The sequence below is a fragment of the Haliotis asinina genome, chromosome 12 (genome assembly GCF_037392515.1).
Source record: "Haliotis asinina isolate JCU_RB_2024 chromosome 12, JCU_Hal_asi_v2, whole genome shotgun sequence".
NCBI lineage: Eukaryota > Metazoa > Mollusca > Gastropoda > Lepetellida > Haliotidae > Haliotis > Haliotis asinina.
Window position 1 is genome coordinate 41,651,277 of NC_090291.1, and position 18,718 is coordinate 41,669,994.

General features: G+C 41.1%; 1 protein-coding gene across 1 annotated transcript; it reads left to right on the forward strand.

The window, feature by feature from the left end:
* The first annotated feature begins 1,229 nt into the window (after positions 1-1,229).
* On the forward strand, positions 1,230-9,860 carry LOC137258056 (linear primary-alkylsulfatase-like). Its single transcript, XM_067795605.1, has 5 exons — positions 1,230-1,479; positions 2,445-2,627; positions 4,041-4,247; positions 5,112-5,361; positions 8,262-9,860. Exons 2-5 carry the CDS (start codon positions 2,451-2,453, stop codon positions 9,368-9,370), a joined length of 1,743 nt encoding a protein of 580 aa, XP_067651706.1. The 5' UTR covers positions 1,230-1,479; positions 2,445-2,450; the 3' UTR covers positions 9,371-9,860.
* Positions 9,861-18,718: the final 8,858 nt, after the last annotated feature.

Here is an 18,718-nt window from a genome sequence, read left to right on the forward strand (position 1 = left end):
TATGATCCCCTTAAAAGTATTACTGCAATCTTGCCAAAGGTTACATAGATATATGTGCTGAATGACGTAAAAAAATTATTTCTTTCTAGATATTGGCAAAAGCGTTAATAACACTGATCCAATGAATAGCCTAGTGGATACCGCGTTTCGCCGTCACACAAAATGTCTGCTTTCGATTCCTCAAATAGGTGTGCACCATCTTTAAGCCCAGCTCTAGGGTTACCCGTCGTGATAGTGTTAGTACATGGATATAAATGTCTTAAACCATCCTCTCTCACAGGGATGGAGACTATGTTATATAAGCTATGTATAACTTACACGTTAGTGTAAGCATAAGATATGAATGTCAGTGGGGTTTTCTAAAGTAAAAAGATGCAATGTAAGTTCGTCTATCTTACCAAAACCGTGTATAACGTCGTCCTTTGTCATTAACAAGATAATATGAAATATGGCTTGTATATCCGTTGTAAAATTTTTTTTATTCGCGATTTTTAATTAGCATACATGTATTATTGTCGATATTATATTTTTCACTAACCATTATCATGTATATCAATAAATGTGTGTAAATACAGAAGTCTTGATTTGATGGAAGCCAATGGTATCTTCAAGACTGATATTTCAAAGAGGATTGGGAGGTCAGGCTTGCTGACTTGGTTGACACATGTCATTGTATGAAAATCATCATTGTATGAAAGAGATCATCAAGGTATGAACCCGTGAAGATCCGGGTTAGAACTGATCTTTATCAACCTATGCTTGTCAGATTCCACGACCAGGTGGTCGGTGACTTGGTTGACATGCCGTCGATCACTGGATTGTTTGGTCTCGACTCGATTATTTACAGGCTGCCGAAATGTAGTTGGAATTCTGGAGACTGGAACTCGTCCCCTCGAAATGGCCCGGGTTCGATTCCCCCACATAGGTACAATGAGTGAAACCACCGTGATATTTCTGGCATATTGCTAAAAGTGATACCTCACTCACTCACTCACTCTCCATACAAATCGAAGCATCTTTACTTCTAAATGTGGCGAGAGTGTATAGCTATCATTCGAAACAAAATATATGAATGGACGAGGCTATATGTACCCTGATATAATAATGTGACAATTGATAGAAAAAAATTAAAAAACATAAGAAGAGTATATATCAATTTCTATACTTTGGGAAGAGCCTGAGTAAGTCTAGATCTCTCATGCTCAGACCCAGGTTCGACGAGACAAAAGACGGTCTCGCCGCAGCTCAGCTGCTTCCGTTGTCAGATATAAACAACATCAGAGCGATTTGAGCCAGTTGTTTTGGGTGGCACGTGTGCAGTCAGCAGCATGAAGATCAGGTTTACCCCGAGACTATTTCACTGTTATCATAAAAAGGACTTTGACCTGAAATGGGCGCTGCGTCAGTATTGACGATGTGAACTGAGCCTTAAACTGCTGCAGCTCCACCTACGTCAGGCACGACATAAACAATCACAAGGTATGCGCTTGTTAATATCGTTACAGCCTTATAAACAGTGGTATGGACGCGCGTAAAAGATTGACCCAGATAGCTGCCTTGTGCGAACCGGCCACGGCCTCTCAATATCCCCTTGTTTACATGATGTTAAAATGCATGGAGAGTGGTGTTAGGAGGGTAAGGTGGTGTGTGGGGATGGGGGTGGGGTGGGGTGTAGTTGTCGTAGATGTCCTTGTACACTGGAGACAGGTGCGAGTGAACTTGCTAAGGTAGAGTGACCTACCTGCCTGTACGCTGACAGGCAATAACAGCGCTCTTTGAAGTGCATGTAAGAAGATTACGTTCATATCTAGCTTGGATACAGTTGTTGACACAGGTAGATGTCCTCCACAGGTCACATAGATGCATGCCTCTAGCTAAATGTAAATAAGTCTGAATTGTTTATCTTAATATTAATAACAGCAACAAAACAATAATAGTGAGTGAGTATGGTTTTACTCCGCTTTAGCAATATTCCAGCAATATCACGGCGGTGGACACCATGAATGGGTTCAAAGAGGTGCTTTACTTCATATCGTTCACACGAGCAAGAAATTAAGCAACTCAGTGTTAAGTGTATCGATTAAGCTATGGAACTATTAATGATGATAATATTCATTCAACGCCGACTTCACCAGTTAAGGTCAATGTTCAAAGCGCTGACAAGACACAGATCATATGTACAAGAACATACAAGGATTTATGAAACCTAGCGTTAAAGGTGTGTTTTGACGCTGTTTGTTTAGAGTTGGTACTACGAGTCACTGACCATATTTCATTTGTCAGACAAGGCAACAGGTGTTTTCTATTGTCAGGCTAGACGATATTAAAATGGAATATTTTTCAGAATATTAATTTCTTTCTGCGGGTCTGCTGTTAAACCAAACTATATTTGAGTGGGCGGATATGTAAACCCCTGCTAAAACCACTTGCGTTTCTGCACTTAGTACCACATGGCCAACACTGGCGTTGTTGTCGCCCTCGTCCTCGCGGCGGCGGCGTTCGGAGGCAACTGGTTGTGGTCAAGACAGACCAAGAAGGAGCAGATTGAGAGACTTGTCACCAGTGTCCGCGCTCCTGACCTTCTGAAGCAACACTCGCACGTCTTCAACAAGAAAGAGATCATCCAGGTGAGGGTATTAGCTCAGTTGGTTGCAAGTAAGGATCAGCACTGGTTGCCTTATGGTGGTCTTATGGTGGCCTTATGGTCAAATGAGTGAGTTAACAATATCCCAGCAATATCACGGCGATGGAAACCAGAAATGGGCTTCACACATTGTAAACATGTGGGTAAGCGAACACGGATCTTCAGTGTGACGAGCGAACCGTTTGGGCGATCCCATTTACTCGCACGCAAAAATGCAGATTATATCCTGCATGGCCTACCATGTGTAAGGCCCATTATAACTCTCCGCCCAGCGTGGTGAGGTTAAGTGAGGTGAAGTGAGGTGAGGCGAGGTGAGGTGAGGTGAGGTGAAGTGAGGTGAGGGTGAGGTGAAATGGGGTTTAACGTCGTACTTATGAATATTTCGCTCGTACGACGACGTGCATGTGTGGCTGCTTCTACTATCCCAGACTTTTGCTGGTTTTATAGTGCTGGCTCACTGAGATACCATGCCACAGTTAAGCATAAATGCCCCACTCAGACACAGTATACTGACTCCGATCCGGTATTGTATCTATTAATGCCGAGCGCCAGCACCCTAATTTACGTCTTTTGGTATGACGCGGCCGGGGATCGAACCTTCCGCTCTCCGGGTCGACACTCTAACCACCCCTAAACACCCCGGGTGGTTCCCGGTGTTGTAGGTCTGGAATACTTGCTTTCAGAGGGAGGTCCTCCCGGCAAGTATGCAAAAGATTCATTTTCAATTTTCGACCGGTGACATTCAGATCCATTTGGTGTAATAATTTGACGCTCAATACTAGACTTGATATATCGTGTCATGGACCATTCAGGGGCCTTAGAGTGGTCTCCAGTAAGTTTGATTTCACTTGAAACTGATGAATTGCTCACTAGAACAAAATCTAAAAACTGCCAAACAAAACCAAAAAACACCTTTTACACAATCACATGAAATTGACAAACTGTCCTGATTAATCGCATGATTTGGGACATCCGAATGAATAAGTTGTTTAAGAAACGATCGATCAGTAATTAGTTTTCACTTTTCGCTATGGTAGAGCAGCCAAGTAATCAACAAGTGTGTGTAGTGAAATTTAAATTTCACACGTGCTACTTGCTCACCTGATCAGTTTGTTTCTGTAGACCATTTATGGTGCTAGAAAATAAGACGATAGCATCTTTGTCTGACACCTAAATGGCAAACAAAGACTTTATTATTGCTTCTTACACATACTTTTACATTTTAATATGTACTACATACAGGTTTCGTCGCTGTCTTCGACCAGTTGACCTGCTGGGAATCTATTCTAGATTACATACCCACGATGCTCAGACAAAACAAGCAATATCAAAGTTATTAAGACCTTAGCAGCGTTAGTAAAGTTTGACGAACATATGGTTCTTCTGAGCGTTACAGGTAACACCCAACGTATACTCTGCCATCGGCTTTGCCATCGCCAACTCCATCATGATCGTCGGCGACGACGGCATCATCATTGTTGATGTCACGGAGAGCGTGGCTGCTGGGAGGGAGATTCTCGCCGCCTTCAGAAACATCACCAGCAAGCCAGTCAAAGCCATCATCTACACTCACAACCACGCCGACCACACATACGGAGCTCGGGTACGTCAGTGAAACTGATCTTTATATATATTTTTCTTGAACGTTTGCCTGCAAAGTATCACCTATTAAGCAAGTATTTATTAAAATAAAAACTTGTTAGCTCCATTTCCGTTTTACACCCAATTCCGACATTTCACCTCGAGTTCCAGGAAACGGGCATTTATGAAGTGGGGGATGCGCGTTGTGACTAAAGAGGTCACGTAGCACATTATTGAAATCAAGTTTCCAAAAATCAAATTGAAAACATAAATATATTACGTTTGACTTACCCAGTTTTAGGTGACAGTACAATGTCTCATTATATACATCCGCAGGAAGAAATGTCTTTCTCTGTGTCCATCTCTAGTAGTCCCGAGTACTAGTATGACTTCTCTCTGTCACTTTACCTGCTGTTACATATAACTAAATGCGTGAAATGCAGCTTGCATTTTTTCGATGCACCCACGTGCACGTGTTCTGTTATTTTCCTTTAAACTGCAAAGATATTCACAAAGTATGGTACACGGTCGATGTTCATTAAGCCAGTTCCTCAAACCGCCGTCATTAAGGTGAAATATAGCTTGTTACGGTGTTGCACGAACGAACGAACGGACCATGGCGAAGGTAACGTGAGAACTCCAATGCCTAGATGTTGAAGCTCTCCAAGCGCTAAGGTAGTCGTAAGGTCATGTTATATAGCAATTACGACAATCTTAGTGCTAAGAGAGCTTCGTAAATCTGGTCCCATACCTGAAAGCTGACAGAAAAAGTTGCTCATTGTTCACTCAACCTCTTCATTCAGCCCGCTTAGTATAATACAATATATGACATTCCCCAGACCGGTGCGTATGTTTTAAACAAGATCATTCTTTGTTTCCACGACAGGGGTTTATTGAGCAGGACCAACCGAGACCAGAGATCTGGGCACATCGTAGTATCTTGTCCGAGTTCCAAACCTTCTTCTACACCTCCCCGATAGGTTATCAGCGAGCCATGAGACAGTTTGGGGTGCTCATCCCCAATCACATCAATTCCGGTATAGGAATGAAGCTGAGAGTGGCAGACGAAGGACAACCTGGTCTTATCTTCCCCAACAAGTTGTTTGTGGGGATAGAGAGGGATATTACTGTGGCAGGTTAGTAGAGAGATATGACCGGGGCAGGTTATTGGAGAGAAGCATGACTGTGGCAGGCTAAAAAAAAGACATGACTGTGGCAGGTTTGTAGAGAAACATGACTGTTTCAGGTTAAAGGAGAGACATGACTGTGACAAATTAGTGGAGAGACATGATTGTGACAGATTAGTGGAGAGACATGACTGTGGCAGGTTAATGGAGGGAGACGTGACTGAAGCAGGTCAGTGGAGAGACATGACTGTGTCTGGTTAGAGGAGAGACATGGATGTGGCAGGTCAGTGGAGAGACATGACTGTGGCTGGTTAGAGGAGAGACATGGATGTGGCAGGTCAGTGGAGAGACATGACTGTGGCTGGTTAAAGGAGAGACATGACTGCGTCGGGTTAGTATATATCACTGTACGAGGTTAACAGTAGAAGAGAGAGATATTTCTGTAGTAGGGTTGAAACGATATACCACGGTATATGTAGAACCGCGGTATTTGGCCTTTGGTTCTGTATGCCGTAATAGAATCCCAAAAATCAGTATTTTCGGTTGTTGTACCGTCATTTCAAAAACTTTTTATAGCGTTTCTAAAATGTCTTACTGACTTGCATTCTTAGAAAGCCGCCATTTTTCCTGGAAGTAAGTTCGGAATTACCTTGAATGTCCTCTACTTAGATCTAGGACATCAATACCCGGGTTCCTTTCTCAGCTCTTTCAAATAAAACAGTTGTCCAATCGCGTTATACCTTTTGTAACTGCATACATTATGCAAACATGACAGACAGACAGACAGACAGCTTATTCAGTAATACTGGCCACATGGCCTATAGTACAATTATGGTTGATTGTTACTATTCTTTTGAACAGCTTTCGTGGATTTTAAATGCAAGTTTTAAATACAACGCAAGAGAACGCAAACTATTCATAATGTGAGCTTAAAATGTTTGCCATTGACTCCTTACAAGAGGTAATAGTTTTTAATTCTGGAAGGTATTTCAGCCTTAACTGTGCATATTTATCACACTTAAATAATATGTGTAACTCATCTTCCAAATTACCTGAATTACAATTTGTGCAAACAGCATCTCTAAGTTCATTGCATTTTCTCTGACGGAACGAGGTAATTTTAAAAGTGTGCAATGATATTCTAAATTTACACAATGCTCTTACAATTGATTTGTCCTGAAGATTATGTATGTACATTTCAGTCTGAAATATTGATTTAATGGAACTGTAGTGGGTGAGATAGGTGGAAGTACAGATAGATTCATGCCAAGTTTGAATATATACATCTTTATGTCTTTGTTTAAATATTGACAAAAACATATTATCACCAACAACACTCTGGAACATCCAAACATGAGACAAAACACATAGGAAAAGAAGGTGTGGAACATCTCAAGCCCAACACTGTTTTCCATTATCATCGAGCTTCTTTAACATACGGTAACAATGATAGGGATAACGACAAATATACATTTTAAGTGTGCAAACATTTGCATTAAAGACCAGTTGTTACACATCCTAGGTATAAAATTCCCACTGGGTTTATCCAGATATGACTGGTAGAAGACGTTAGACTTTAGAATAAATGTAAAAAATTATCTGATACATAAAAAATCTAATCGCCTAAATTTCTTACAACCACACTTTTTGATTAATACGTTTCAAATGGAATATAAACACTGGATTTACTGAGAACATGTTATATCGAGAGGTACATTTTGTCACGGGACGTGGCAAAACTTACCTCTCATATGTTCTCAGTAAACCTGTCTTGGAATCTCGAAATTAGTATTGGAAGTATTCCAAATTTATACATTTCTGAGATTTCATACATTTTTATTGAACTAATGTTCAACAGATAAGCTCACTGGAATTGAGATCGAATGCAAATGTAATTACGATTCGATATACTGAATATTCAGTGGTTTATTTTCTGGCTGCATCAGTGTCATTTTTAACCCAAACACCTAAAAACATTATCAGCGACAACAATTCGTACAATATAAAAAATATAATTGATACACGTCATATTACACTTCGATATGTTTCCACAACTGGTCAGCTATGAATGTGACGACTTGACCTGAAAATAGGTGTTATTTACAGACATGTGATCATTCAGCGATACTGTCAACCTGAGTGATCTCGCGTGAGATGCGAGCTATTCCGAACAGTACCGATGATTGCTCGAAGGATCACTTGCCATTTGCTATCCAGTCCTTATGTGTTGCGTTAATTTATCTAATATAATTTATATATTGACAGTTTTGTTTATTCAAAATAATAATGATTACGGTTAATTTCTCATGCTGTCGATCACTGGATTGTCTGGTCCTAACTCGATTATTTGCAGACCGTCGCCACATAGTTGGAGTAGGCGAGTGAGTGAGTGAGTGAGTGAGATTAGTTTTACGTCGCACTTAGCAATATTCCAGCTATATGGCAACGGTCTGTAAATAATCGAGTCTGGACCAGACAATCCAGTGATCAACAACATGAGCATCGATCTGCGCAATTGGGAACCGATGACATGTGTCAACCAAGTCAGCTAGTCTGACCACCCGATCCCGATAGTCGCCTCTTACCCACATAGTTGGAATATTGCTGAGTGCAGCATTAAGCTAAACTCACTCACTCGCTCACTCTTGTCAGTTTTAAGCATAATGATCATATGTCATATACCGAACCGAAAAGGGCAGAACAGAAGGCCATGTACCGCAATACGTACCGTACCGTGGTGAGAGTGTACCGTTTCACCCTTATTCTGTAACAGGTTGGTTTAGAGACACAAGACTGGTAGGCTCGTGGAAATATGGTTGGTACTAAAACCGCAATGGACATTATAATGGCAGTGTGATTGCACTTCATTGAAAAACAAGTAATTTTACATTTGATTAATTATTGTGTAGGTGTTAACATGAAGCTTGTCCACATCCCCGGAGAGACTCCGGACCAGATCGGAGTATGGCTGCCAGACCAGAAGGTGTTCCTGTGCGCCGATGACGTCTATCGAGCCTTTCCCAACCTCTACGCCATCAGGGGAACGAAGTCGCGCAGTCTACTAGATTGGACATCCTCACTGGACAAGATTATTGACCTTGAACCTCACTACCTCGTCCCGAGTCACACACGGCCGCTAGAGGGCGCTAATGTCATCTTGTCACTGCTCACCAGTTATCGAGACGCCATCCAATTTGTTCATGATCAGACTGTTAGATTCATGAACAAAGGCTTACTGCCGGATGAAATTGCTACAAAGGTCCGTCTACCAGAACATCTAGCAACACATCCCTATCTGATAGAACTGTACGGCACCGTCGAGTGGTCCGTTAAAGGCGTCTTTAATACATACATTGGTTGGTTCAGTGGTGACCCGGTTGACCTTTCACCTTTGACCCCAGACGAACTAGCCCATAGGTATGTAGATCTGGGTGGCGGTGTTGAGAGATGTGTGGCTGCAGCACAAGAAGCACTTGATAAAGGAGATCACAGATGGGCCTTGACCTTGGCCTCCCATGTCATTAGAGTAGACCAACAGAACACAGATGCGCGCCGAATTGCCTCCCTTAGTATGATGGCTCTTGGTGGCCAGCAAGTCAGCGCCAATGGCCGTAACTACTATTTCACGTCAGCATTGGAAGTTCTTGGAGAGCTAAATACAAGGGTAAAAGGCGACCGTAGACAGGGCTTCATCAGAATCGCTCCCATGGCAACGCTGTTCAGTCTGTTGAGGGTTCGGTTTATGCCAGAAACATGCCCAAATACCAACACAACTATTTTGTTTGAATTTACTGACTCTAATACATTTATTTCCTTAACTGTGCGAAACTCAATCGTTCTTATCGGTGACAGGACCTTGACATCATATCAAATCAAGGTCAAGACGACCGAGACAGTATGGCGTGAAATAACCATCAGCAAGATGGCCGCCTTGACGTCATACGCTACTGGGGAGATTGAGGTCGTAGGTGGACTCGTCAACTTCCGGAATGTCATGTCCTGCTTCGAAAGGGATTAGAATAAGCATCTTTGGAAGAAGTTCTTCATCAACGTCCAGTGCTCAGCCGCTGTCTCTGGCTGTGTCACGGAGCCATTACTTCAAGGGCGTAAACTTCTACAACATGTACCAAAGAGGGCAATACATTGTGTATATGTGTGTATTTAGAGCTGAATTTATGTGGAAATAGTATTATATCCAGATACGTAAAATGTAAATTATTATATTATGTTTTAAAATACTAAAGTCCAGGATTACCTAAACAAAATTGTTCCATGGAATTTGGACTGAAGAGAACAATCCAATCCAGAATACCGTTGATTTCCATAAAACGGGTCAGGATTCCCATGAAGGCTAAAGTCTGTTAGGCTCAAAAGTGGACCAATTTAATGCAATCGAAAACTAATAAACATACAACACTGAATTAAACGAGGATAATAATAACTCTGTGAGTGTTTTACAGGATTTATGTCCTAAAAATAAAAGAGTTGTTTATCAAACCATCACAAAAGTATTGACACAGTCCATTGTTTGTTACAAACGCCTCTATGGTGTAGTGAGTGTCTGCCCTGGTATCTAAAACCAGGCTTTGTAACTAACAAGGTATTGTTTTACAATTTACGTATTTCGCAAAATACCATTTTTATACAATGACAACGTAAACATGTTTCAAAAACACAACATGCAACATTTTTACAGCTATGATTCATCAATGGCATGGCAAAGCAATTATAGTCATGTGACAAAATGGGGTTTTGTTCAACTTAATTTTGTGATAAACATACAAATATCGTTTGCGATACTTAAACTACAGCTCAAAATTATTGACCAGACTCGAACTAGGCAGGTTTGGTCTATCTTGAGACCGTGATTGTTAGCACGGAGACGAGTTATCTCCCTTATACTGACACACCTTTATTCGTGAACAGTTCGATGGGAGACGAATGTAGTTATTGAGGAGTCGTAAAATATTTCATCTGATATTATCTGCTTTCTAAGGGTGTGCGTGTCGAGGGAGAAGCTTTAGTGTTAGTTATTATTGTGGCAGCCTACTGAGTCTCACCAAATTGGGATGGTGGGGTGTTGGTTTCGAAGAGGCTAGTTTCTCGATTTACCCCTTACGAAAAGCACAAGACAGGTTAACGAGTGCCAGCTCTTGGTGCTATTTGGTAAGATCGAACAACCGGCCTTGCGCATCCCACGGTGACAATCTTACCACACCACGAAGGCTTAAGTCAACCATTTTTCTGACGACTCCTGTCTCACTTGAGACGAGACTGTTATAAAACCCCGTTAACCATTATTGGAGATTGATGTGGACTATAACTGACTGTTTCAGAAAGCAAGGATTTACGGGGTGTACACTGTCAGAGTTGCCTTGGTTCAAAATCAGCAACTTATTTGAACATAAAACGACCTTCTTCAGCTGGAAACTTTCAGAGCCAAATTTTGTAAAAGAGAAAGTAGTAGTCCTCCGTGTAAAATAAAGCAATAAAGGGATCGATGCTAAAGGTCCATTATTCCGTCTGTTTCGTGTTAATGGATCACCATCGAGCAGTGATGATACCAAATGTCAGTGATGGGATGAGCATACCCAAAATCGGCGTCCCCTATCACAAACACACGTAGAGTCATGGCAATCGTTCAGAATCATTTTAATCTGTCATTTAGAATATGAATGTCGTTTTCTCAGCTGACGTAAAACAATGTAAATTTATGACGCCTTTTAGTGGGGTTGTATCCCTGATCAACTTGAATCTTGTGTATTTCTTCAGACGGAGGCACTTGTGTTAAAAGGATGAACTTTAAAAATGATCACCACGTATGTTCAGAAAATTCACGGTTGAGGCTGAAGATCCAAGGTGAGGCAGTTTGATTAGCTGTTTTGAAGTCAATGACCAGACACGGTTTCATCTGCATAAACACAGAACTGGTCTCTCACAGAGTGGTTATGTGAAGGTCATCGACCAAGCAGCACACAAGCAGGCAATGTGGCGAGCTTTTTCTAGGGCAATAAGTCGTTATACGTAACATAATATTACAGCCTCAGTCAGTTAATCTCATCTGACAGCATTATCGCATTTATTGGATCTCATGACATTAGAATTGTCCAATACATTCACAGGAAGACATAACAGTGGCGTCGACTAACACATTCACTGGATCTCATAAGAGTGGAGTCGACTAACACATTCACTGGATCTCATAACAGTCGAGTCGACTAACACATTCACTGGATCTCATAACAGTCGAGTCGACCAACACATTCACTGGATCTCATAACAGTCGAGTCGTCTAACACATTCACTGGATCTCATAAGAGTGGAGTCGACTAACACATTCACTGGATCTCATAACAGTCGAGTCGTCTAACACATTCACTGGATCTCATAACAGTCGAGTCGACTAACACATTCACTGGATCTCATAACAGTGGAGTCGACCAACACATTCACTGGATCTCATAACAGTCGAGTCGACTAACACGTTCATTGGATCTCATAACAGTCGAGTCGACTAACACATTCACTGGATCTTATAACAGTCGAGTCGTCTAACACATTCACTGGATCTCATAACAGTCGAGTCGACTAACACATTCACTGGATCTCATAACAGTGGAGTCGACTAACACGTTCACTGGATCTCATAACAGTCGAGTCGTCTAACACATTCACTGGATCTCAAAAACAGTCGAGTCGTCTAACACATTCACTGGATCTCATAACAGTCGAGTCGACTAACACATTCATTGGATCTCATAACAGTCGAGTCGACTAACACATGTATTTGATCTCATAACATTAGTTGTTAGCGGATGACTGTTGATTCGTCTGTTATCTTCACATAACCTTCACATAAACAGATTAGGACGTACGATGATGCTGCAGTGTCTCCTTGGGAATACCAATTTCGCGAAGCTGGGTTTAGCAATTAATAATTTTGCCATCGGTTGGTCTGCGATTGACTACAAGAAATATTACCCATCTCTAGTATGTGGTCTCATGCACAGCCTCTTGTTAAGTGATAACCACCAAAGACATGCATTCAGTAACCCATGCTTGACGTAAGAGGATAACGGGATTGGGTCGTCAGGCTCACTGACGTGGCTGACACGTGTCATCATATCCCAGTTGTGTAGATCGCTGCTCGAGTGCTCATGTTATCGACCACTGGACTTTCCAGACTCGATGATGGACAGACCGCGGCCATATTGATGGAATATTGCTAGGTACGGCGTAAAAATGAACTCAATTCATTAATCAGTTTGCTTTGCAGAATTTGCCAGCACCACACACGTACAGGAGGGTTTCACCCAAAGTGGGTGACCGTCTCAATACACAGCTCCTTCCGCGCATACTAAGCACACACACACAGTATAAATGGGATACTGCTTAACTGTTTCAGGACAAACCTAACTACAGAACCTTACACAGTTTGTCATAAGAACAGATTCTCTGTGATCTGCATAATAATGGTTTTGCATGTTATCGTGTCCCCCAGCCCTGTATACTATACTCTCCTAAACCACCCATCCCCAATAATGCTTCATATAGCATCAGTGATCACCACCTCCATATACTGTGCGAAACCCAAACCACCCCTCCCCTAAACCACCCCTCCCCATTAACCCTTCATACAGCATCAGTGATCACAGATCAACAACTTACGACGTGCATCCACCAGCCCATTCTCAGTGTTTGATCACGGACATTGAAGAGGAGATTCTCCATTAAAGTAATTACATCATGCTCGGCACATTTGGTGTAATGGCGGCACACACGCTTAAAAGACAATCTCTACGTTGATTTGATCGTTCAAGAAGCGGTGTCCGGTACCGCCGGTGATGGCATCTGCCGGTGATGCGGAATCTGGTGATGGAGATTAGACTATTGATTACCGAAATCTTAGATCGGTTTTGGTAAACTGAACACAGGCGATATGTTACCAATTGATATAATCCCCTATCAATAAGATTAGATTTTTTAGATCGACGGACTTTCTCTGCAGGAAGATATATTTGCAATAAATATGACAAATGCAGAATTATACAATTACTACTTTACAGATATAGCGTTCTCACAGTTATCAAGACTACTTTTAGTTTAGTGTAGATGCTGGTGTTCCCACCGTGATATTGCTTGAATGCTGCTAAAAGCGGCGTGAAACCATCCTCACTCTCTCTAACATCGGAACTTTATCCGATTACGTTCCTGAAACATTGTACAGAAAGCAGGGACATTAACCAAACGAATCTGCGTCAACAAATTAAGGTTTTAACGAACTCCAACACACCACTAACCTATTTTCGGTAAAACGATGGTTCGTTAATTTCAACCAAATAAGGCAAATAGTCGGAACAGTTCGATATATCTGTCAGTTCCTAAGACGTATGGTCGTCATAAATGTAGTTTACCGTATAACTCGATATAGCATGACGGGAATATCCACACATTATTTCGGCATGATCGAAAATAGGACAAATTACTTCTTCTAAAAAAGATGCATTTGACATAAATATGAATGCATCTGAGAAATTTTTTTTGTGATTTGCATAAATCGGTGTTGTTAAACTTTCTTGTAAACTAACACCTACTACCATATCTTTGATAGTTTTTACGCTACTCATAAGGATAGGAGGGTAACGTTTCTTTTGTGCTCTTAGATTACAGGGCTACCCGTGCATCGTAGTCAGCGATTGAAAGTGCAGCATTACGCTGTCATAAATTTTAAGATGACATTTGTTGCAACAGATTTATAGGTCTCTCATCAATGTCATACATCTCCGTACGTGACGGCCGGCTCATTTGGCTGGAGAAAAATATAGATTGTCATTGACATTGTAAGAGTCTAACAAGTAATGGCTCTAATGGTGTATGGAATAGATGGATTTACATGCCCTCTTGAGTCGACGTGATCAACATACTTGTATATACGTATACACCTATATACTTATATATAAAAAAACAACAAAATGTGCTCTAACTGTTCAGTGGAATGTATGTATGTATGTTTTGTATGTATGTATGTATGTATGTATGTATGTATGTATGTATGTATGTATGTATGTATGTATGTGTGTATGTGTATGTGTATACATATATGAGTGTCTGTCTGTCTGTCTGTTTAAATATATATTTGATTTTCTTTTTATATTGCTCCTGTTTGTGAATATCCTATCTGTGAATATGAGATAGAACTGCGACCAGATTTCGTGACTTCGTCATTAACTATGATACGGCTATCCAAGCGTACCGACCACCAACAGCCGGTGTACGTAAGGCGATATGTTTTGTATCACCGAATATATTGGTTGTGTTCTTAGACGTGAACCAATACCCTTGTAACACAAAACTTTGGATAAATAAGGAACCAGAACACCAATTACAACTACGGGTACATGTTTCCATGGCAGTGTTAGACCTACTTCCTGATATAGACAAAGTAGCTAAATATTTTGCAAAACTCGTTGACTTAAGTGAGTGACCGTGATTAGAATTATTTAAGAAGCAAGAAAACGGCCTCTCACTTTTTACCTATTCCATTAATCGAACCTTTTGACAAGACAAGCGAACACTTTAGGCTACCCCAACCATCCCCTGCCCTGTACACCACAGAAAACAAATAATTTTTCATCTTGGCAACACAGAAGATTGTACTGATATGTAAGACCCACGAGGAATACATGAATAGACAAAGCAGTCATTCCAAGAGGTCCCGATGGTCTTCAGCGCGTGCCTGTACATAGAGCAGCCAGATTCAGGCGTTAAATCTGTCAGGGAAATGACGCCGAAGGGGACGTTGATGTCGTCGACGGTGATTCCAACAGGGACGCCACTTTGACATGGGCGAAATAATAAGCCTCGATTTGTTTGATTTTGGCACGCGCCGTCTTATTTTCCGCTTACGAATTCTTTCAGATGGACAGAAAACATCCCAGGAAAACACTGAATGGTCGGTTGTAAAGGACAACAATCCAAACAAATCAATTTCTCTGTCATTACGTCCAGTGTTCATTCTCTCAGTGCGTTTTATTGGTGATTTAATACGCCTTTTATCTGCGTTCTAGAAGAACTGTGTTGTAAACCGAGCACACGACACAATGGTTAAACCCAGAAACTACTACCAGGTAATAAACTGGTCTGAATTTAATATTAACAGAATGACTAGGCTGACATTATTTCTAGGTTAATGGCGTTTATTCTATGGGCAATTATTCAACCAATGAGAAAACAGATTAGTGTTGCGTGTAGAAATATCTTTTGAGTATATCTTGAACGAAATGACAGACCTCAGAAATTGGGTTTGCAAGAAATGATACATGATGTTTTCAGAGCTTTTATGGTATCGCCATGGTCATGTTGAAGGTAGATATCGATCACACATTATAAGAGCTGCATTATCTCAGGACGATGCTCAAACTGCCATGTAACGGAACTAACATTTTGGTTCAGATTTTTTCCACAAAACACCAACACTTTTTAATATCCTGACATTTTATCTGTCTCCAATACAATTCTGATATAAATGCTCCCTGTGTGGGTGAAAACCAAGGCCATGGGTCATCAAGCACCAGACAAGTAGAGTTTTAACATCGTAGATCACAATTATTGGTAGAATTATGTCCTTTGTACCTTGGTTGACATTTCCTAGTGTGATAAGCATCAAGAACCAGTCTGAAAGAAGAGGAGGAAAACAAGCCAGTCATGAAATTATCGAGCATGAAAATTGTTACTATATCACCACTGGTCACAATAATTCACAGACGCAGCGCTACAGGGATACAAGCTATGAGTGCACCTCTTGTTTACTTCTTACATTGGAATATAATACGTTACGATACTATTAATGTGCTGCATCAAGAACCACACAGGTCATTCTGTTTCATTGGTTTTCAGTTGTACATCCAGCCAACCGACATCCATCCTCGATTGTTTATTGTGATTATTGTGATTATATTAACTTTTTCTATTATTTACCAATAAACCCATTTATTACATCACCATGTAAGTGACGTCACCTTCCTCATTACTTTACTAAGTAGCTGAAACAAAAAAAATTACTTACAAAGTATGTAGACATATGAATATCTATAGTACAGGACAACAGAGAGAAAACAGCAGTCAGTTTTGTTAACAGGGATGATATAGAATTTATAAACATTCAACTGTTATCTGATATCATAAAATCATAGATAACAGCTTCTTCACTTTCCACTCGTTCTGTGAAAGCGCCTGAGAGTACAGCTTCTACTCAGATAAACTTTTGGAATCACGACATGCATGTTTGGCACCGTTGGATGCACTCTTGAGGAACTATCCCTCGCACGCATACATGTTTATTACTGAAGACAATCCCTGAAGTAACCATGGCATCAAGACGGGCAACATGCCCCTGTTCATTGATCCACACATGTGTGTTCAATATTTGAGTAGAACCTGTCACTTGCTGTGTTCAATTAGGCCCGATTCCTGAGGATCTGCTGCAGTCGACTTACATAAACACATCCGTTCATTTGAAAACGAAATCCAAGCAAGTGAATCGGTTTCTCCATCGTGAATTGTTACTACTACTTACAAAGTCAGCCATCTAAATCGCTGGTTGTAATTGTTTCATAACCTAAAGTCGTGCTTTGGACGAGCTCAGGTCTTGGCGAACACTGTTATTTTAAGAGTCCTTTGGTCTGTTAATCTTCACTCTGGTACAACGGATACGTTTGTGTGGATGGTTACAGTTGGTGTGAGTAGTACGCATGCACTAGGTCGCATGACGTTCCATATGACCGTTGGGTCTTGTATTACTGCGCCATTGTGATCACGTGAACAGACAACACAGAAAAGGAACAATTTTACAGACTGTAAGAAACACATTACTGCAGCCCTGTTGGTAAGGTATCATTTATCTTACAACACGTTGTTCCGAAAGGTAGTTTTTGTCTCCAAAGATAAAAAAATAAGATGAATGATACCTCACAGACACTCGTCTGGTAATATCTCCATAGAATACACTTTTTCTTGAGGCTAATGTTTCCGCTAAAAAGATAAATCACTGGGGCGATATATACGGGATTCGATTTCAACGTTTGCAGCAAATATATTCGCTCACTCGCTCACTCACTCACTCTTGTTCATTTGATTTAGTGAGTGTGTTTAGTTTTACGCCGCACTCAGCAATATTCCAGCTAAATGGCGGCGATCTGTAAATAATTGAATCTGGACCAGATAATCCATCAACATGAGCATTGATCTGCGCAATCGGGAACCGATGACATGTGTCAACCAAGTCAGCGAGCCTGACCACCCGATCCCGTTAGTCGCCTCTTACGACAAGCATAGTCGTCTTTTATGGCAAGCATGGGTTGCTGAAGGTCTATTCTACCCCGGGACCTTCACGGGTCTCATTTAATTTAGTATGAACAACTGAATACATACCAATATCATAACAATCTGTGTGTTGTCTTGACAACTGCTCAATGCATTTACGCAAAACAAGATAAATTCCACGCAGTCTTGATTCAGTGGTAAAGTGCATTTCCTCCGCGTGATTCCGTGTACAAAAACAGGATATTTTCTCTCTTGGATTAATGGAACGTGACAGCACTGGGATTAAATCGTGTTCTATCCATGTAGGAAAACAGATCACTGCCTCCTCTTGGAATTAACCAATGTATTAAGATTAAAACTTTGTGGTTCAGACAAAGGCAACACATTACCAACAAGATGTAGTGTTATCAGTTCTTCATGCTGGTAAAAATATTATTGTTACGAAAATTGACTCTCACCTATGTGTTATGTTACAGTGCCACATTCATCACTTATACGTTTAGTGCACCATCATGTCACTGTTCTTGTCCCTTGGATATGATTGCTCCACTGGTGCCAGACTAAAGTGCTTAAGTATTTAAGTGTGCTTCACTGGTGTCTGACTTAAGTTGACATGATATCATTGCCGTAAGAAGCCAGATGCGCTCCACTGATATCAGACTAAACCTTCGCCGATAATCGACCTTGTGGGAGTCCCTCGCCGGTTTCAGGCGAAACGCACTCACCTCACTGTCGTGGTTTACGTGATGGTCTAACGATCTCGAGGATATCAACAAAGTGTTAAATGTGTATATGGTCGTCTGACGCAAAGTCCCGAGCAACATTTTCTCTTTCCCCCAACTCTTCTGCTAAACGTGAAAGCTCCAAATGGACCAGATTTTCCTCAAGTCCCGAATCTGAGACCTACATAGCATCGGGTTACCCTTAGCAGACATCAGAAGAAGCAGGAAGCGGTCACACATGACACCAGTCCTTGTCAAACTCCACTGGCTGCCGATCAAAGCAAGGATCGAATACAATCTTCTTCATCAGATACCGCTGTATC